This window comes from Ochotona princeps, chromosome 13 (genome assembly GCF_030435755.1).
Source record: "Ochotona princeps isolate mOchPri1 chromosome 13, mOchPri1.hap1, whole genome shotgun sequence".
Taxonomy (NCBI): Eukaryota; Metazoa; Chordata; class Mammalia; order Lagomorpha; family Ochotonidae; genus Ochotona; species Ochotona princeps.
The window spans coordinates 25437646-25459272 of NC_080844.1; the positions used below are offsets into that span (position 1 = coordinate 25437646).

At 41.4% G+C, this 21627-nt stretch overlaps 1 protein-coding gene across 10 annotated transcripts in view; it reads right to left on the minus strand.

The window, feature by feature from the left end:
* Positions 1–2693: 2693 nt before the first annotated feature.
* RHOBTB1 (Rho related BTB domain containing 1) overlaps positions 2694–21627 on the minus strand; it is a 123931-nt gene continuing 104997 nt past the window's right edge. For all 10 annotated transcript variants that reach the window (XM_058671029.1, XM_058671026.1, XM_058671030.1 and 7 more), the window contains 6 exons: positions 20510–21483; positions 19047–19165; positions 11036–11186; positions 7976–8064; positions 5397–5502; positions 2694–4899 (listed from right to left, as the gene is read on the minus strand). In XM_058671029.1, coding sequence (XP_058527012.1) covers positions 4730–4899; positions 5397–5502; positions 7976–8064; positions 11036–11186; positions 19047–19165; positions 20510–21483 — 1609 coding nt within the window. In that variant the 3' untranslated portion in view covers positions 2694–4729. The remainder of the gene's footprint in view (positions 4900–5396; positions 5503–7975; positions 8065–11035; positions 11187–19046; positions 19166–20509; positions 21484–21627) is intronic.

The window sequence follows — 21627 nt, forward strand, 5'->3', positions numbered from 1 at the left end:
TAAATGACTGTTATGTGCAAGGTATTGTGCCACGTGCTTTGCCTACATGGTTTCATTTGATCTGCACTGGGAACTCAGTGAAACCTGTCCCCATTTTCTGGATGATTAAAGCTTAAAGAAGTTGCTTATCTTTCCATGTGACTGTTAAGCTTGACATCAAATGAATCATTAAATTGAAAGGATATTTTTATTATCAAATTGGAAGGAAACAAAAACAATGCCCAGACTTTGGCATCCAAGCAGAAAGATACGAATCAAGCTTTTATTTATTTCCGTCATTAACTGTTCTTGTCTTTGGCACTGAGAACATATTCAGACTCAAAGAGTTTAAATGCTCCTTTGATGTGGCCACATTTAGTGCTCATTTCAACTATATCCAACTGAACATTTTACCAAGATATTCTATTCCACAGGAATGAGGAGCACCAGGAGTGAGCTAGTGGTAAGTCACGTTCTGTCTGCTCCTGCTGTTTATTACTCTTGATGTCTCGAGGTGTGCAGCTGCATGATTGATTGGTTTGCACCCAAAGGTTACCTGCTCATAAATTATTTCCATATTTTGTAGACCATAGTCTATAAATATCTAATTGATGAGCATCTGCACATTAATCCTGTGAAAATTGTGCATCTCAATGGCGTAAGTAAAAACACCCAATTTAGAGGCAATATCAGCACAGGGTGGAATTTTCAAATGCAGCCAAGCCTACACCTTCAAAGTGCTGCTTTCACAGTTCCTCCCCAGGGTCCCTCTGGAGTGCCTTCATTTCTCCATCTAAACCTATCCTGTTTTATGCAACCCCTGCTCCCTAACAGGAAGTTTAAAAGAACAAAATTTCTTCAGAAAATTAAGTCCTCAGATATATGGTCATCTCACAAATTAGCACTCCAGGAGGAAGAGTGAATCCTTGGTGTAGAGGGCCTCGCTGAACGTCCAGGGTTTTGCTTGATGGCTATCCTCCTCTTTCCTTAACTGCCGATAGCCTTTTATTTTTATTTTGCTTTGTTACACTGTTTTCTGATGACTAACACACATGTAGATATACAACACAAGCATATTCTCACTGGCCAACTTTTAGCCACATTCTTTTAGAAAATTTTGCTACTTGTCCACCAGCCTCCACTCAGGATGTATCTATTAATAGATAGGCAGTTTCCACCCAGAAGTTTGCTCTCTGTAAGCTATTTCCATATTTTTAGAATGTTAGGTGTAAATATCTAATTGATAAGCATCTGCACATTGACCCAATTAAAAACTACACATCTAAATGGCTTAAGTAAAAATACCCAATGTAGAGACCCTATCAGAACAGGGTGGAATTTTCACATGTAGCCAAAGGCCACACATTGTAATTTCAAAAGCTGTTTTTTTTTATTTTTAAGATTTTTTGGGGGCGGGGGGCAGATATAAAGATAGGAGGAGAGACAGAGAGGAAGATCCTCTTGTCCAATGGTTCACTCCCCAAGTGGCCACAATGGCCAGAGCTACACCAATCTGAAGACAGGTTCCTGGAGCCTCTTTTGGGTCTCCCACGCGGGCACAGGGTCCCAAGGCTTTGGACCATCCCTGACTGCTTTCCCAGGTCACAAGCAGGGAGCTGGATGGAAAGTGGGACTGCCGGGATTAGAACCAGCGCCTAGGTGCCAGGCTACAGTGCTGGGCCCCAAAAGCTGTGCTGTTACAGCTCACCCGTGTAGCCACCTGAGTACTTTCCCCACTCTGTCCAAACCTTTCATGTTGCACGCACCACCCAACTCCAACTGAAAGTTCAAAATAACATACTCTCATGAGGAGCTAGATAGGCACATCTGGATAGAAAGGTAGCTACACATATGCCAGTTCAAGAAATACCCCACTCAAAAAATTCTCGTAAATCTTCATTTTGCAGATAAAAATTTGAGAAATGTTGCACTCACAATCTTCAAGCTCAGGATTCCCCCTTTCTTTCTCCTGTCACCAATCCTTAGTCAATGTCACACTGATGAAAAAAATTTTTTGACAACTAATTTTATACAATGGAAGCAAATGTGACAAAAAAAAGAGAAATGTTAGGAATATTGACATTTTGTCCTGATAGTCCATAATGAAAATATTTAAATTCTGTTTAGACCAGTAAAACCTGTGATTTCCAAAATGTCAAACATAGGGCTTTTAAATCCCTAATTGTTTTTGTTAGGCCCAGAAGTTTAGATACAGATTTTGCATAGGTAAGACTCTACTGGTAAGATAGGCAAAAAAGGTAAGAGGTGCCACAACTGGAACTGCCCACCATTAATAGATATGCAAATAGGTTGATGATGTCTTTTTTTTTTTTCTGCAATGGTTTCTTATAGTAGACAACAATTTCTCATGGAGTATTAGAAAGTCACCACTCAGTTCTTTTTCCAAATTGCTGGTAAAACTGCTCAAACGTAGATTACAATAACTCCATTCAGAGATGTCACTTTCTTTTGTCTACTCTCCTCTACCCTGTGGCCAGAGTCTGGTAATACTGGCCACACACTTCATTGACAGCATGGTACCAGAGCATATCCTGTCAACACAATGAAGAAAAGAAAAAGAGAGGACATTCAAGCTGCTTTGGAGCACACACACACATGCCCCTGGGACCAGTACTTGTTGCTCTGGTAGTTTAAAAAAGCTATTAAATCACACATGCATACTATGATGGTAGTCCTTAAAACAACACTGGAGATGTTTAGTAGCTAAACAATTTTATTGACTCTTGTGAAATTAAAAAAAAAAAAAACAAACACAAAACAAACCACCATGGTTAAAGGCCATAATCAGCATCAACCAAGTGAGCCAGCCACTTGGTCATAGTAGCTGATGACAACACTAGTAGATATTATTGCTTATACCCCAAGTTCATTTATATGTCCATTATATTTTGGCAAGATTACAATCAAATGGGAGCTTTGGTTGTATAAATTCATCTATAACTACTCATTGAAAACTTAATCTGCCATTTTATGGTATGATACATGCCAATCCCTCTGGAGTCTTGACAATACTCCTCTCATTCCATCTTTCTTCTTCCATGGACTATTCATAACTCAACTGAAACACAAAATGGATGCATTAGTAATCATCCCTACTCTACCATGTTCCACCATGGGAGGGAGATACGTGTCCAGCCCTCTTCAAGTTCTTATAACTAGTGTGTTTTCACTGCCACTACTAATACATGTTCATCAGCAACCTAACTACATTTTTCAAATGCATGTGGCTGTGACAACATTGGGGTCTGAATTCAACTGTCTCATTTCCACCTACAATAAAGCCTGAAAAATGCTCCCAAATCAAAAGTCTTTAACATTAGAAAGTTGACCTACCAAAAGAATGAGCCCCAGCCTCAGCACACAACACTGGATAGCAGTTATGGAGCTGTGGCCTGAAAATATACCCTTGCACGCACACGATAACATTCCAACTGACAAGAGAAGCAAGGAACCATTGCCTCTCAAAAGCTCCCCTACTCTACACTTTCTATTTTAACACTGAAAACTCAGAAGGACATAGTTCAGAACTAACTCACAATAGCACCATATCCTGGACTCTTGGAATTAGATTCCTTTCTGGGTTGGAGAATGCCAGGACCCAGCCTCCAGCTCTACGCTTTCATAGGCCCCTGCTGAATTTCAGCAGGAGTGGAGAGTTTGCCTTAGCCTACTTCTGCAGCACTGTAAATTTTCCCTGGGAAGATTTAAAAATACGTGTCTTAAAAAAGTGAAGTTGGCCGCAGGTGAGAGACCTGAGGAAGCCTTTTTCCACTGGGGAGATGTAACGCGCCTGCAGATGGTTGGAAGGAGTCGAGCGACTTCTTTCCTCACCCATCTCCATTTCAAGTCAACGGAGACTCTGCAGAAGCATGGCCAGATCAAAGAACACTGAGAAACATGAACCTTAATGCAATGATCTAAACCCCAGTGCCCTAATGGTATCTTATGTATTCAGGTCCACCAGTCAGTTTGCCCTGGCTGGATAGTGCTGGGATTTAATAAGCCCTTCTAATGATTATAAAGATGATCATCTAGAATCTAAACATTTGAAACAGAATTTCTGATATCACTATATTTTACATGGCACATATAATCATAGAATTACTAGCACTCACACAGCAAATATTGTACATATACATTCTTGGAGTTGAGTTAGTAATTATACCAATGTAATTCAGCAGAACTAAGATTAAACCCTTTCCAACTTGCACTGAGGGGGATTTCAGTCCAACTCTTTACTTCCCAACAAAAAGATAACCCTGTAATTATGTAATAATGCTCAGCGGTCATGTGGGCCGAGGGAGTTACAGGGCGAACTCATGGTCAGTTTGTGGCCTGTAACATAAAGTAATACACAGTATTTTCATTTCAACAAAATATGAGAGACCATATAAAAATATTTTCCAATTTGGAATCTGAAACATGAAGGCTGGATTTTTTTCTTTGTATAAAAAGAAACAAAATAACAGACTAAAGTTTATTAAGCTTCCTAACAAAAAAAATATACACATTAGTTTAAGGAATGCAGTGGAAGTCAGCTTCCCTTTTTTTGTGTCCAGGCTCCTTGGTGATGAGTTTGTGCTTTGATCCTAACAAAGATAAACGCACAGAGTGAGGAAGGTCAGTGCCTGAAACCTGAACTACATCGTATCGCTAAGAAGACTAATTTTACAGTAGTGCCTTAAAAAGTGATGTTATCAGATTACTTCTTTCTTTTTCCTCTTCCTCTTCAGGCTACTGCTGGAGATGAATTCCAGAAGCACCACTTTCGTCTTGAGTGATGTTTATTTAGTGCAATATCTTCCTTCTCACGCTCCCTTTTCACGCGCTGGTAATGGTCTTCTTCCTTTAGGTACCACACAGGGGGCCAGCGGTGCCGCTCAAAGTATTCCTGGTTGTCTGGTGAGGGAAAGATGCTGACAATAACACCTGCTGTTCACTCACTGTTTCAGTAGGCCTCATGCTGAATGCTTTTCATGTCACTTTTCAGCAACAACCCTCCTCCTCCAGCAAGGACAACCATCAGGACCATTTGCACATGGTGACAGGAAAGCTGGGAGGGGTAGAACTTCCAGTTGGCAGCTGGGCACAGAGAGCTAGGACTCAGACCATCAGATTTGAAGGTCTCAGTTTGCCCCTATGCACGGCTCTCTACATGAGGGGAGTGGCCATCTGCAGCAAGATCTGCAGCAGAGTCTGGCCATCCGCCAGCTAGGAAGTTTTCCGAAGAGGACCCCTACCCACAATTTCTTGTGTCATGTCATTATGTGACATGTGGTTTCCAGCCAACCATGAGGCTGCCAAGCAACATCGTGTTCCCTCCCACACACACACAAAGGAAATGCTGCAGTTAAAGGTGAGGCGAAGTGGGGTAACAGAACCCCACACAAACTCACCTGCAGATTTCGATTTGATTTCTTTGCGGAACTTGGAACACACGCTGTTGTAGTTGGTGCAGATGTGGTGCAAACACCAGGCGGCCAACTGGTGAGCATTGTGAAACTGCAGATAAGTGAACAAAATGGGGTCAGTTTCTATTTTCTAAAGTAGGGCTAAAATGAAACTGGAAGGCATGGTACACATGAAATGAAATAAAGGGCCCATGGAACTAGTTCAGTAAACCCTTCGTTTTGACCTTGGTGTTTTGACTTTGACCATGGTTTCAAGGCCAACCCATGTAATGTTTCGCACAACCCTTCTTCACCCCCTGTAATATGCATGCCAAAAATAATCACTGTGTCTGATTAGGAGTTCACAGTGTGCCTGGCCCTCCCACTCTCCCCTGCCACCTGGCTCTCCAGTGCTAAGTGACTATGGCCTCTGGAAGGTAGCAGCCAACAGCAGAAAGCAGCAAAGTCATCTCTGTTTAAGGAAGCCTTGGCAATGGAATACTCAGTGTCACATGTCAGAGCTCAGCTGGCTGGGGCCAAAATGCCGAAAGAGGAGCTGGTGGAATGCATGACTGTCCTATACCTGTCCTTTGGTAACATGAGCAGAGCAGGCAGTGGGAGCAGGGTGGGAGGGATCCTGATACTCTGCCCTTCCTTTCTCAGCAGGTGCTCAGGAGAGTGCAGTTAAGGTGGCTGTGACTGAGAAGGACCTGATGTTCAAAAAACTGTCAGTGGACTCCCATTCATTCTGTCCCTAGTTCGGCTAGGACTCCTCACTCCCTGTGCTTCCTGTCCATACCCTGCTCAGACATCCATACCATTGTCTGCTGTTTCTGCTGTGTCTTTGATAACCATGACCTGTATCTCTTACTGCGGAGACCAATAAAGGCAAAGGTGTCATAACCCCAAACATTGTTGCAGATTGAATCAGTGCATCTCACTTCCCGAGATGCTACAATTGCCTCTGCAGTAAGATTGGGGCAGTGGGTGTGCTGGGTTGGCTTGTCCCTGCTGCAGAGAGTTATTTCCCCCCGCCCACTTGGAGCCCAACAATTCTTCAACTGATCACGCTGGGAATTTTTACATCACAGAAATTGGAAAATGCAATAAACTAGAAATCTGCTTGTCCCTAAACAAATACTTGCCAGTACTTAACGTTTGGCCAGTGAGCTAAGACATGGAGACTTCATTCTGCATTTCTCTGGCAAGGCCGAGCAGGGCTAAGCAGTGACCACATCACTTAATTGGTTAGTCTGTGTTTGTGTGTGTGTGTAGGGGGAATTTGCAGGGCAATGGTTGGAGTGAGAACAGAGTTGGCAAACAGATACAACTAAAAAATAATGATCTCAGTGAACTGGTCTTCTGTGAAATTCTAGGTGATTTCAATTTTCTCTAAGAGGAAGACAACTGAATGGAGATGAGTGGAGAAAGCTCAAGTCATTATCTGTCCCCATGCTTGTTTTTTTCAAAGACCCCAGATTCCAGGTGTGGGTAACAGTTGTGACAGGAGCTTGCTGATTCTACCGCTGCATGTTTGTGCTTGCTTTTCAGTGTAAAGTCTGTTACTTGGATTTTAACAATTTGTGTTTTTTTTTCTTCCCTTGCCTGTAAGTAGCCCGGTGGGCAGGAACACGGGGTCATATAGGAACCATGTTAGGTTTAAGGGATGATCGGTACATAGGGAGAAATATTATGAATATTTGTTGAATGTTAAGGTAGAATGAATAGGCTTCTGTGAAGCCTTATCCCATCTTCTTCCCTTTGGAACAAGGGTCATTGTCTATGGTCACATGTCATGGCCAGGACAGCAGCACACATCTTGCCACACCCTGGCTTACACCACCACTTCTCCCTTCACTTCAGCTGAAAATCCAACAGGCTGAAGAAAAAAGATGGAGGAATCTCTTCTCCCTTCAGTCTGAGGGAGGCACTGCAGACCACTCCTTTGTGCTCACTCCTGCACATTTTGCCCCATGTGAGTCTCAAACTCCTCCGTGAGGTTGTAGGGTGTGAGCCACTGTCTCCATTACTTATGCCAGGGGAAACCGGGCTGTGCCTTGTGAAAGTCAGTGTCAGAGCTGACCCCCAGACTTGACTCTTCTCTGGAAGAAGAACACTGAGGGTGTGGCTTGGGATTCTAGAACTGTAATATTGATATTAATAAGAGCTCATTTCTGGAAACGTCAGGAGAGCTGCAGTGAGATGCTCATTACCAAGGGCATGGTAGGGCTTTCAAGGAATTCTAGAAACTGTTCTTGAGGTCCATGTCTGAGAACTTACGGGAGGGGGAGAGGCAAGACCTTCCCCTGTGACACTAAAGGGGTTCTCCCACATGTGAAGAGAGTGTCTTAGGGGACAGTGGGACTGGCGTGGGGGTAGGGATCCTTGTTGCTTTTTCCAAGGAAACCCAGCAGGCCGAATGGTTCCTGAAATGCAAAACTCTCAGATCTTCTCAGTGTACACTGGGGCCTCTGTGACTCAGTGGGGACATCTTTATTTAGACAGATGCAACAGTGGAATGTTTTAACAGCATTGAATAAATGAGTGGAACACACTTAAAAGGTGAAAATCAAACTGATACAAACCTGGGCCAGTTCCAAATAAGCAAGCACTTCCCCATCAATACCCACACCACTCATGGCGGCCTTGGTCAGTTCCTGAACCGCATGCTGCTCTGGGAAATAAAGAGGGGACAGGAGAATGTTAAACGGTGCCCCACAAGTTGTATATTTTGCCAGATCTATGGGTCATTAATGTATACTTCAGGAGAAAGAATATGGTACACAGCTCTCGGCAGCCGTTTGAACTAAATCTAGGTCCCAATCTGAAGGGTAGCCTTCCAGGACACAGGTTTCTGGTCATTAGCCATTGCAGCGACTTCTCTAGGGCCACTTGTTCATATATCTGATACAGAAATAATCCTTCAGGTCTGTTTGGGCTTATCCAGGAAGAGGATACTCACTGGCCATAAGAGATGATTTAAACTTAAATAAAAAATGGTTTCATCACCCTAGCCATACTAAGTGTTCAATAGCCACACATAGCCATTGGACAGGACAGTGCAGAGTTCTACCTAATGTGGATCTAGATAGTATAGCACTGTCTTAGAGCCCTCCAGATTTTAGATAAGTTTCTGTTTCACAGTTTACCCACTTTCCCTATATAACTCTCAATCACCTCTGATAGTGGAGAGACTAACCTCTATTTTGGGAATTAAAAATGTGAATACTCTGTCTGTGAAAACATCTATAGTTGGATAATACACTGTTCAACCTCTTACATTCTAACTGCTACAGGAACCTTTAGCCATAAGTCACAAGAATTCAGTTGGGAGAGCCACTTCTGCTTCGGAGCCTGTGTTCAGGGCTTCTTATGGCCCTGTGGTGGTTGTTAGGTCTTGCTCCCATTTGTGTTGACATGTTTGGGAACAGCCCTGGCTTGGCCTTTCTAGCTCTTTCACGCTGATGTCCTCTCTACACCTCTAGTTGTTCTTCTTTTCGAGCATGTATTGTTGAAGTCATGCTTACTTTCTGCTCTGGCTCTATAAACTTGTCGGTCAATAAGCCTTATCTGGTCAGTAGGGTATCTAGAATTGTAACCTCCTCAAACATAGGAGTATTTGCAACCATGTCGCTTAGAGAAGTCACCCATACCCTTTCACTTTAAGTAACAGAAATGCTTCATAATATGCATTTAACACTGGCATGCAAAGCATTTTCACCCCAGAAACTGCAGAACAATACCATGTTCTAAACATTGTAGATCAGTCAGTATACATCAAATATGTGATCAACAATTAAAGAAATTATCTTGGGAAGGCACATACTAAATAATTGCAACAATAACAGCATGGGATAACAGAACTGCATGTACATAGAGGTGTGGAGTTCATACAAGAGGTTTTTTTTCTGGGTCAGCAGTTTAAAAAAATTTCATGGAAAAATCAATACCATGTTTTCATTGTCATAATAATATTTTACCAAAATGGCACTATGCTTGGATAGATCACAAATCTTGTTAGACATAATTGGCCCCTAAAAGACTTTTGACAGCTTCAAATAATAAAAAATTGTTATCAAAGGACAACTGATTCTAAAACCCATGGCTAGTTAAATGGACTGAAAACTCCTATTTCTGAGAAATGCAGCTGCCCACTGCAGCCTCTTAGAGTATTTAAAAAGTAGTGTTATTCATTTGAACTGATGACTTCAGGAATATCAGTGGCCAACAGAGTTTGTAAGAACTCTGACCTGGGTGTTTGCAACTCTGTCTATCCTACTGGGGAAGAAGTAGGGTGAGTGGGTAGAAAAAGGGAGGACTTTGATTTCTAGGTGGCTATATGCAGCAGAATCTTGGAGTTCAGAGAAATTAATCTGTTATCTAAAGACGTTGTCAGAATGTCAAGTCTAAATAAGATGGGTTGGTTTGTTCACATGTTCATTTAATGTATTCAACAAGAATTTACTGAGAATCCAATATAATCAGGTGCTTTTTGGATGTGTAGGGGAAAAGCCAGAGAACAAGACAGGCACTATGTCTGCTTCCATGTTAGCAGCAATCAGCTACGTGTGGGGATGGACATTCAGATTGCTAACGTAAGTATCTAGTGAATGAAGCTAAAGATTTAAACTAAAAAAAAGTATATTGATGTATATATTTTATATAGACTTGCTTCAGTTCACCAAGTGAATAAATCTAGAAACGATAGATAAAATTTTGTGAAGTTAAGCCAAGTCTTTTTCTGTTTCTCCCAGAGTGAATTTGACAATGTCAGAACATTTTCCAAAATAGCTTTGAGAAAACTACTTACATAATGCTTACCATGTGCCAGACATGGCTCTAAAGACTTTGTATATTTTAACTCATCTAATCTTCAAGACAATTCCATGGTAGAATCATACTTACTCTGTGTTAAAGAGAGGGAAAGCTGTGACCAAGAGCTAAGGGTCAGGAAGGAATAAAGTTACTCAGTGGGTGAGTGGTAGAGGCAGGATTTGAACCCAGGCAGTGTGGCTCTGGAGTCTGTGTTTAAGCATTGAATCTATAGACCCTTTCTCTTTAAAAAAATGAGAGAAAGAAAATGAGAGATTGAGTCTATCTCTGTGAACTCAATTCCGGTTTTCCATGTGGGTGTAACCCAGTTACTGGCTCCAGGATTTATAATAACAGAAAGCTAGATTCCGGAGCTGGATTAGGAATCCAACTCAGAGACTCTGCCAAGCGATGTGGGTTTCTCAGTCTGCATCTTACTTGCTAAGAAAAATGCCTACTCTCCTTAAACGAAGACTGTGTCTACACCACACATTGCAGAGATGATGGTGACAGAATAGCTTTGGTTCCCAATTTTGTGGCTCACAAGTGCTTCAGCATGCATACAGTGAGTGCCACGTGGCAGAGCTATGTATCACTCATCTTGATATTTGCATTCACATAACAGGGCCTACTACAAATTAAATGCTTAAGCCATATTTGTTCAATTGGTTTGTACTATCTGATATTTTAAATTGTTCATATTATCCTGCATAAGACAGTCTTAGTTTCTGTGTTGAAAATTCTTTTATTCCCTGCAAACCTTATTTTTGCCCGAATAATGTGATGTTCGTAACCATTATAGACACAGTATGTCCCCGAGTCACAAGTCTTACCTGCAAGTGCAACCAAGTGTGGCAGGCAAAATCTGTTTGCCAAGGCAATTAATTCCAGTGGGTCCAGGTCCAAGTTAGGTGACAACTGCTTGGTATAGAGATAATCCAACACTGCTTGCATTGATATCTTGTTTATGTTCGGGAGATATACCTGAAATGTAATGTGACAAGCTAAATTCTAAAGAAAGCAGGGAGTGGGGACATTTCCAAATGATGATGCTTATAATATTGCAACTGTGTGACTTGACACTGGTGACCGCTGGACACCTGCTTTTAGGCTGTGCATGGAAGTCATTCAGTATTTATGGCTTTAAACCTAATAGTTTGATTTGTAGATGACAAAAAGTGAAGCTGCCTGACATTGCCTGATTTGGGATTTTTAAATGGCTATTTGGACTTATAAATCAGACAAGTGGGCTGTAAATGCAGCATGACATTATGGGACCTCCTTGCCAAGTACTTGATAATGCTGTATTGTGGTGAAAGAAATCTCCTAGCAACGTGACAGGCGTTAGGGGAGCTGCAAACCACACTGTTGCCGACACATGATGGAGCCCAGCTCTCCAAGATGTCAAAATAGAGGATGAGCAGCACCCCAGTTGCCACACCGACTGGCTTGATTCCAACATCTATCAGCATATGCAAGCACTGTAGATACACTTCATTATTTTTCCTTACAACCGCATGAATTCAGAACTACTGGAGCATTATCAGGTAACAGTAGATTCAGAAAATACAAAGGAATCCTTACATGGGACATTTGGGGAAGTAGTTAACAGTGTATAGGAAACTGTTCCTGAGAGACTCCTTTAGTATCCTTCTTGAATACCTGCAGTTGCTCGAACAAATGCAGGCTAGCATTTGCTGAAGAGCTGGAGACTGCTTTGGAGGGATGTTCCAGATGGGTGGGCTAGGAATAATGGGGTTGTACACTTTGCTCTTTATTTTTATTTCAGGTCTCTGACCCTATGAGACAAGCTCCAGAGAGGTATAGATGCCATCACTAGCTTTATTATTGCAATGTTGAATATTATGAAAATTAACCTCCATTCACAGTCTGCTATGCAACTGGCACTGTGCTAAGCTTTCCACATGCATTATCTAATTTGATCTTTATATCTGTCCTATGAGGAAGAGACTATTATCTTGGCTATTTTGCAGATGTAGAAATTGAGGTTCTGGTGTGTAAGGTTATAGGGCTAATACATTGTCTTAAAAGGTAGATTTAAATGCAGCGAATATAATTCTAAAGTCTATGTTCAGAATTGCTAAGCAATACTGGAGACCCAAGGAAGGAAAAATTTAGGTTAGAGTATAATAGGGCTCGATATTGTACAAATAACTAGATTTCTAATTCAAAAGGATGAATAGATATAAATTTACTAATTCTGATACTTAACAAACATCAACACTTATAAACCAGCATATAAAGATACATAATTGTATATTACATTGTTCATAGAACAATAAAGTTTGTATAAAGTTCGTAGAAAATGGATTTTCCATTCACTGGTTCACTCCCCAAGTGTTCACGACAGTCAGGTTGGATCAGGATCAAGGGAGAAGCCCAGAATTGAATCCAGGTCTATCATGTGAGTGGGCAAGAACCCCCTACCTGAACACCACCTGCTGAGTGGGCAAGAACCCCACTACCTGAACACCACCTGCTGCTTCCCAGTATTCATACCAGCAAGCAGCTGAATAGGAAGCAAAATAGTCCAGACTTGAGCCAAGCACTTGGAGATACAGACTTGCCAAGCAGTGATTTCACTGCTGTTTGAAGTGTTCCCCTGAGCTTTCTGAAGTACTCTCACATATAATATATGATCACACATATCTCTCTTTATGTCTCTCCTCCATACTCCACAAGGGGATCATGGCCTTTGCCTTCTGGTGATGTGATTCCAGATATGATAGCAGTCTTTCATAGGATTCGCTTATGTAGCTGTCAATCACTTCCTGGAGGGAACACCCTTTCAGAGAGGCCAAACCATCTCTTTGTGTATCAAAGCAGAGGCTCAGAAAAATTCCCAGAAATATTAAGATATTTTCCACTCCACCCCACCCACCGATTACGATTCCACACATAAACTGTATGGGCATTAGCATCAGTTATTTGTCAACTTTCATTCTGTCCATTTTCTAGCCTCTATGATAAGCTGATAGCTTCTGAAGTGTAGACAGTGTTACAGACATTATTTGAAAGTGAAGAATCTGTTGTATGTGCTGTATCGTTTGCAATCTATGGATCTTGGAATGTTTCTCCTTTTAACCAGCTTTATCTACATAGAAAGTGTTTTTTTTTTTTTTAAGATGTATTTACTTATTAAGCAGAGTTACAGAAATAGATCTTGGATCTTCCAGTTCATTTCCCAAATCTAGGTTGAAGCCAGGAGTATGGAATTGCTCCCAGTTTCCCATTTGAGGCATTGGCTCAGGTACTAGGGTCATCACCTACTGCTTTCCCAGGTGCATTTGCAGAGAGCTAGGTCTAGAGTGGAGCAGCTGGGACTTGAAACTGCATACACATGAGATAAAGGTGTCACAATCCTAGCTAGTTAACTGCTATTCAAGTGATTCGAACAGGAGTTCTAATTGGGCACATAGTACAGAATATGCATTTATTTATAGATATTCAAACTCATTTCTGTGTATATGAACAGGTGAAAAAATTTCATTCCTCTGGAGTGATGTCTGTTTCTAGTTGTTAGGTAACTGAAGGCTTATGAAGGTGTAAAACAGCAACATTGCAATAATTTTGATAGGGAAAAACATGCACATTTTAGAAAGTGTTAGAGGTGATTAATTATTAAACTATTTAGCAAGTCCTGTGAACATTTCTCTGAAATTAAGTTGTCTGCCAGTCTGCCAGCTAGACCCCGACTCTTTGTTTGCTCATCTCTTTAAGAGGATTTTGGAATAAATGCTAAGTTTTTTCTTCTTCACTGAGATGGTAGTTTTTAAAAATATTCACATTCATTAGCATTTTGGGGAGCAATAGTATGCTCCAAATCATTGTTTCAAGAAAAGATGCTGGAATTGTGGTGTGGCCCATATAGCTGGTGCCTGTGATTCTGGCATTCCATATGGATGTAGGTTCAAGTCCTTGGCTGCTCCACATGGTGGTCCAACTGCTTGCATCACTACCACTGACATGGGAAACTTGGATGAAGCTCCCAGCTTCTGATTCCCTCTGGCCTCTGCGGCCACATGGGATGTGACTCAGTGGATGGAAGATTTGTCTCTCTGTCTCTTCCCCTCTCTTTGTAACTCTGACTTTCAAGTAAAATACATAAATCTTAAAAAAAGAAAAACGAGGAGCCAGCGCAATAGCATAATGTTTAAGGTCCTTGCCTTGAACGTCGGGATCCCATATGGGCGCCAGTTCTAATCCCGGCAGCTCCACTTCCCATCCAGCTCCCTGCTTGTGGCCTGGGAAAGCAATCGAGGACGGCCCAAAACCTTGGGACCCTGCACCCATGTGGGAGACCTGGAAAGAAGTTCCTGGCTCATGGCTTTGGATGGGTGCAGCATCAGCCATTGCGGCCATTTGGGGAGTGAATTATCGGACGGAAGATCTTCCTCTCTGTCTATCCTCCTGTCTGTGGATCTGCCTTTCCAATAAAATAAATAAATCTTTAAACATATATATATATATATATATATATATATATATATATACATATATATGAAAAAAGAACAGATGCCTATTAGAAATACAAATGGTCCAAAAAAAGGAAATACAAATGATAATCTACTATCAACACACCTGCTGGAATGCATGTGGGGAGAAGAGTGTCCTACTTCAATACTTGTGGGAATGTAGGCTAGTGTAGCCACCATGGAGGTCAGTATGCAGACTGCTAAGACACCTGCAAATTGATCTATCATATGACCTAGCTATCCCATTCCCGGGAATATATCCAAAGGAAGGGAAATCTGTGTACAAGAAAACGACTTGCAACTCTATATTTCTAGCAGCACAATCCTCAAGAACAAAAACATGGAAAAAACCCAGATACCCTTTGAAGAGGAATGGATAAAGACACTGTTGGTACACTTACTCCATAAAATATTGCTCATCCATTAAAGAGTGAAATTCTATCATTTACAACAAAATGGTTCCAACTGGAGAGCATTATACTGGAGTGAAATAAGTCAATCCCAAAGGACAAATACCATATGTTCTCTCTGACATAAGACAACCTTCATGCAAAATAGAAAACAGATAGATATACACGTACCTACATATATTCTCATAGATGAACTGTATAATGGAGACTAGCATGTGTGAAGATACGTTGAAGTATATAACTCTACTTCCAAATAGAAGGACTCCCAATGAGACCATTAAATAGACTATGACAATAGGATACAAGATTTTCTACCAGTTTCTATACCTACAACACCATGATGCGTCTAAATAGCAGAATTTTGGACTTATGACTGTTGATGAAGGATTATACTATTGTAATAATATGGAGGAAAACATTGTGTGGGGAGAGAAAGGGAAGAGGGGAAGGGAAAGTAGAGAGGGAAATCCCTATATCTACAATCCCTATCATAGAAAACCATTAAAACAAATAAAAGTTTCATTTAAAAAAGGCAAAATGGCACAATAAATAAAAAGAAGTTATTTCTGGCAGGTGGAGAGGACAGATTCCAGGGAAGAGCCTTGCCCCAATACTTTCAATGTCCCTGAAAGTGTTCTGATGTTTGTAATCACCCATGCCCTGCTGTTTCCTTTTTGCTTATTATGACATTAGCATTTTTAAAAGTAATGGTTCTTTTTGGCAAATAATGTTAGGGACCTTTAGAAATAACCATCAAATGAAAGTAAACTAAAAACAGTTTCAGAACACACATTTTTTTTCTTGTGGCCACTCTTTAAAAGAATTCTGTTTGTGTGTGATTTCAGCATTTATAATTAACTGTGGAACAACAGACATATTTTTATAGTACTTTAAAAATAATATAGACAAAAAAAATAATATAGATAAAAGCTACTTAAGAAATTGAACCCAAAACCTGCATCTTCAAGAGTCTGTAGTTTTTTAAAACAGATGAGTTATGGAAGAAAATGTATTGCAATCCTAAATAATGTCCCATATTCCAGTTTAGTTGGTTTAAAATTTTAATTGCAAAGATTAGCTCAGACTATTAGGTTTATAATTAGAGACAGTCTTGTAGAGAATGAGAAAATATTTTAGATCCAGAGCATTGCTTACTACAACCCGGGCATGCATTTTTAATGAACCACTTGCTGAGTACCTCTGGGGAGAGAATTATGCTTACTGCTACATTAAAAGTAATGAGAAAAAATAGAAGTAAAATACAGTGTCTTCTTGAATATTAAATGACAAAATTTAAAATAACATCAATGGGCATATTTTATTCTTTTATGCATAAGAATGTGAATTAAATGCCAAAAACAAAAGCAGGATTTCACAGGGAAAATCAGATTTTCAGATTTTTCCAAGATAATAGAAAGTTAAAAGGTGGCCTAGAAATGTCCATGTGGACTTGTCAATCATGGAGCATTTATTGAGTGTTTAACTGAGGACTCTTCTTTATGCCTATCATCAACACTGTTGTACTTAGGTCGAAAGGCAAAGGGAAATTTTTAAATGAGAGCTTTCAGGAGACAAGGATCTTAGCACTCTCTCCCCTCTCCCTCACCCTAAGAACCTAACAATAATAGGGTAATAACTACTAATATGTAAGGAACATTTTCATGTTTTAAATGCCAAATTCATAGGTACTGTCACATCTGAGTTGCTCCTTCCAGAAGGTTCTCTGGCTTCCTCCCCTTATCTTACTGGTGGTCATCCCCTGTATATCATGGTCTATACTGGAAACAAAGAGAGGAGCCAGGAAAGGGTGCACTTTTTAACAGCTTAGGGCCTTCTTAATAGATCAGCAAAAGGGATTTGGTAGCTTGGTTCCATGGTCTTGAATGGCTTGAGTCTATACCAACAGATTAGTCTTGGCTAGAGTTCTGAGTGGTGAATGAGTCAGTCTTTCCAGGTGGACTGTGCTGAAGCGGTGGCCACTCCAGGATGCTGTTAACCCTATAATGAGCATTTGCTGGCCAGTTTTTGTTTTGGTCACCTCTACTGCATGTTTTAATCTGGAGACGATTACAGTATATTCTGTGAAGGGAAAAAGAGGATTAGCACTCATGAGGTCAGCACTGACAGTGTCCCTTTGTGCCTGGGTTCCTGACCTTGATCAACTTCTCTCTGCTCAGTTCACAGGCAGCCCTAGGCTGCAGAATCAGCACACATTTCAATGAGCTGGAAAACAAGCAGAGCCTGCTTTCCAGCATTCTATCTCTGGAGATTACTGAAGTGGGGGAAAATGCCAATGGGATGAGGCTTTGCTCATCAGTGGCTATGCAATATTTTTTTTCTTGGAGATGTGAAGGACAGAATGTTATCACCACCAGCACCACCATCAAAGACAGACAAGTGGTAGCTGCCATTAATTTAATGCTTACAGGGTGCTTTGTGCAAGTACAGATCCTTACACATCATAACCACACTCTGGGCCATTATTATGCTTTCCAAATGAGGAGATGGGGACTCAGCAAGGTTAAGTCGCTTCTTCAAGACCACCAGCGTGTGAGTGGAGGAGCTGTGATTGAAACTTCCCAACCCTTGAGGGGTGCAGTCTGCTCTGTGGCAGTCTGGTAACCATGCTCCAACTGCACAGGGGAGAGTTCCCTTGGTTATAGGTGAGAACCTCCTGTTTTACAAACGTTGGCAAGACCCCAACAGAGATCACCAGGATAATTCTAAATGTCTTTTCTTCCAAACAGAAGACAACCCTTCTCTGGGGCTGGTTTAAGAGCAGCTGCAGTTTGTTCTGGAAGCAGGAGGGTGGCCTACTGACCTTCTCAGCCCTGGCCATCCCAGGCTTGTGATTGTAGGATTCTGTTTCTCCTACTCGTGCATGCAAATGCAGACTCTTGGGTCAAAAACGGAATGCTCAGATTTCTCCTGTGAGTACCCTTTTCAAAATGTAGCTATTGTTTTTCAATATTTGTTTCAGAAGTTCACAGAGATGCTGAGATAAGCAAAAGTAAACCTCTTAGGACAATAAACTTGATGGGGTGTTTCCATCCTGTTTTTTTTTCTTTCCAAAAAAATTCCAAAAAAACACTTGCAAAAGCTAACCAAAATTGATCGCTCATTTCTAAAGTAAAGTGTTTGAGTGGAATCCATCCCCCCGCCCCAAAAATTCTTTTCTGAATATTTTGTTTAAAAATTAAATAAAGGCATAAGGTCTGCAAGACACTACTTGCTGTGTTCTAACGTTATGCCTATCAAAGATGAAGCAATGGCTGATCAGTGACCTAGGTGTTTCTACTAGGCCTATGTACTTTAAGATGTTCAGAACAGTAACAATTTGGTCCATTACAGTTTCCCTACAAATAACAAACACTCATGTCTGTGCAACACTGGTCATGAAGCCAGGGCAGAGGCTCAGGGAATGTTGTAGCTCATGGTGGCCTCTAGGATGACCAGGCACATTCCTCATCTTGTGGTGAAAGGGCACAAAGGTGTGGCTTTCTAAGACCCGGCCTGGGTAAGGGTGGCGTTGAGTCTGAGAATTCAGTGACTGGTGGACTTTCTCACTTTTCTGAACTCCTGGAAGATAGGCTCTGGCCATCTCATACATATTTTGATTGTACCTTGCTCAGTGATATTAAAAAAAAGTTTGGCCTTTCCTATCTCCACAGGTAAGGCAAACTGTGAGGATGAAAGTGTATGTTGCATATAAAGCACCCAGGTGCTTGCCACACACAACAAATGGATGGTAATCAGCAGTTCTTCATTAAAGACTGGAAAAATGGTGACCACACATTCAAGCACTGCCAAGGGCACATTTCATGGAAGCAGTTGAAGAAAGGAAGTTGTCTTGCCAATTGAACTTGCTGAATGAAGGAATACACATACACTCTCACATGTTGATGAAGCTGCCATGAGACTGTGAAAAAGGCACCTACCTCACTGTTGGCACTTTCCACAAACGACCCTCCAAACATGGCTGCCATCCACTCGCAGCTACAGATGAGCAGTGGCTTGTGGGCACTGATAGCTCCATCATCCAACGTAAAGGTCACATCTGCCAAAGGGTGAATGGAGTACCACAGTGAGCCAGCTTCGCCAAGAGTTTACCCCAAGGCTTCTGTTCCACCACTTACCCTGAACATCCCTCTCTTTCTCTTCTGTATTTACTGATTTGATGTCCACCCTTACCTTTCACATACTTGATTGCCACATAGAAGAGCAAGCAATTACAATTATACATAAAAGAGTTCACAACACAAATTCTCTAAATGAGAAAGTAACAAAAACTGGAATATTTTTGTCCCCTTCTTACTGCGATAACTTTCAGAGAACAGTGAGAAAAAATACAATAATCACTGGGTAGACTTTTTCTAACAGATAACATGACATGTCATTCCTAACAACTGTCTCATGAATTAAGAAAATTTGCCTCAATAACCTACCATTATTATTACATTTAAGAAAACTAGGAAGAATTCTCTAATATCACTATCCACTTCATCCTAAATTTGTCTATCATCCCTTGTTTAATTTTCTGAAGCCTTGTAACATCTTCCATTTAAAATTTGTATTTTCATTTTATTTGAAGGGCTAAAAGACAGAGAAAGACACACATACACAAGATGGGGGGTGGAGGGAGAGATAGAGAGAGAATGAGAGAGCAAGTGAACAAGGGAGAGAGAGAGAGAGAGAGCGAGAGAGCAATCTTTCATTCACTGGTTCATTCTCCAAATGACTACAACAGCCATGGTTAGGGTACGTTGAAGCCAGGTATCCAGAATTCAATCCAAATCTCCCATATGGTGGCAGGAAATAACTGAGTCATCACTGCCATCTCCAAGGGTATGCACTGGAAAGAATGGGAGTATAGCTGGGACTTCTGCTCAGGCACTTCAGTATGGAATGAGGGCATCACAGGCGGTGCAGTATCTCTGTGCCAATTGTTGCACCTGTGACAGTCCTTTCATTAGCTTCCTATACTGCTTCTCTTCCATGATGGACAATGTTTTAAGTGAACATTATTCATAAACTTTAAAATTAGCCAACAGATCCAGCAAACACTGTACGTATCAGGGATTACTGAAGGTAAAGACAAAAATGGAGGTATCCACAGGAACAGAATTCAGGAAGTCCAACTTTTTTTTACAATGAAATACACCCTTTCTCTCTCACACACAGAGCATAATTTCACAACAAAAGCACTGCAAGTGTGGTAGAAAGTAGGAATTGGGTAAGAATGGATCATGACCCAGATTGGATGCAGGCCACACAGCAATTGTTGTGAGGGTGCTGCAGGCAGCATGATAGCATACAGATAGCAGGAAACTATAGAAGAGTAGGTCAGGCAGTGTGATGCAGAAAAAAGAAAGTGATGGAAACAGAATGATGATCTGCTCACCTGAGAATGTCCCCTTGCCGAGACACTCTTTTATCCGATTGGCTTTCCTGACATGAAACGCTTTTGTAATCTCTTGGTTCATGAAAGCTTCCTTGTTCATTATATTTTCTACCATCATTCTCAAATCAAACATCTCTAGGATCTCTGCGATCTGAGCCAGGCCCACCAAATCCTTTTCCTTTTCATCTAGTTGCCCCGTATAAAGGAACTGGAGCAGGGTCCGGAAAGGGCCTGGCTGCACGGAGGAGTCCATTCTGACCACGGTCACGGGGCCCACTCGCTTGGAAACGGGATTGACTTGCATTTCCCTGTGCATGCCAATGAAGCCCTTGCTCCAGCCCGCCAAAGCCTGCATCTCGGGAGGGGGGCCCTCAGCTTCCATCCCAGTGGTCTCTAGCAAAGCCTTCCTTGACAATTTCCCCTGACCAGCCTGAGGTGTCCTAAAGGAGCCTTCCTCTCTTTCTTCATCTGAGTCAAGACTCACAGTCCGCCCCTGGAAATCCACACTTTGCTTGTCTTTGTCACACACGCCTTCATCCCAGTTTGGGGATTCTTCACATTCCATTAAAAAAAGATCATAAAATTTGGAAGAAGAGGTAGCGAGGTAAATGCGATGTGCAAAGATGTGCTCCTGGTCCTGCAGGATGAACAGGACGTCTGCACACAGAGGGTTATCCAGTAAACAGGCAGCTTCGTTCATGCCCATGGAAGGACACTCTGGAATTCTGATGACTGGTGGGGGTGCTTTGGGAGGTAGGAAAGGGGCCTGAAGCAAAGGTTTCTGGACTTTCTTTAAGTGAGATTTCCAGAACTGCAGGTGGCGGCGAGAAATCAGCGCAGCTCGGATTGCATTGTCAAACACATCCTTAATTCCAAACTGGTCAAATACACTTGTTTCATAGTATGGGATGCCAAGTTCCTTTGCTACCTCCCGGCCTTTTTCTGGGGGCAGAATATCCCCTCTCTTTATGGGTCTGAAACAGAATATTAAAAAATATTGTTAGGTTAGTCTTGTCTTAGCATAGAATAATGGTTAGCATTAAGAACCCAATTGAATTATACATTTAAAACACTATTCAGGCATCTATTACATATCTTAAAATCTACCAACCTCAAGT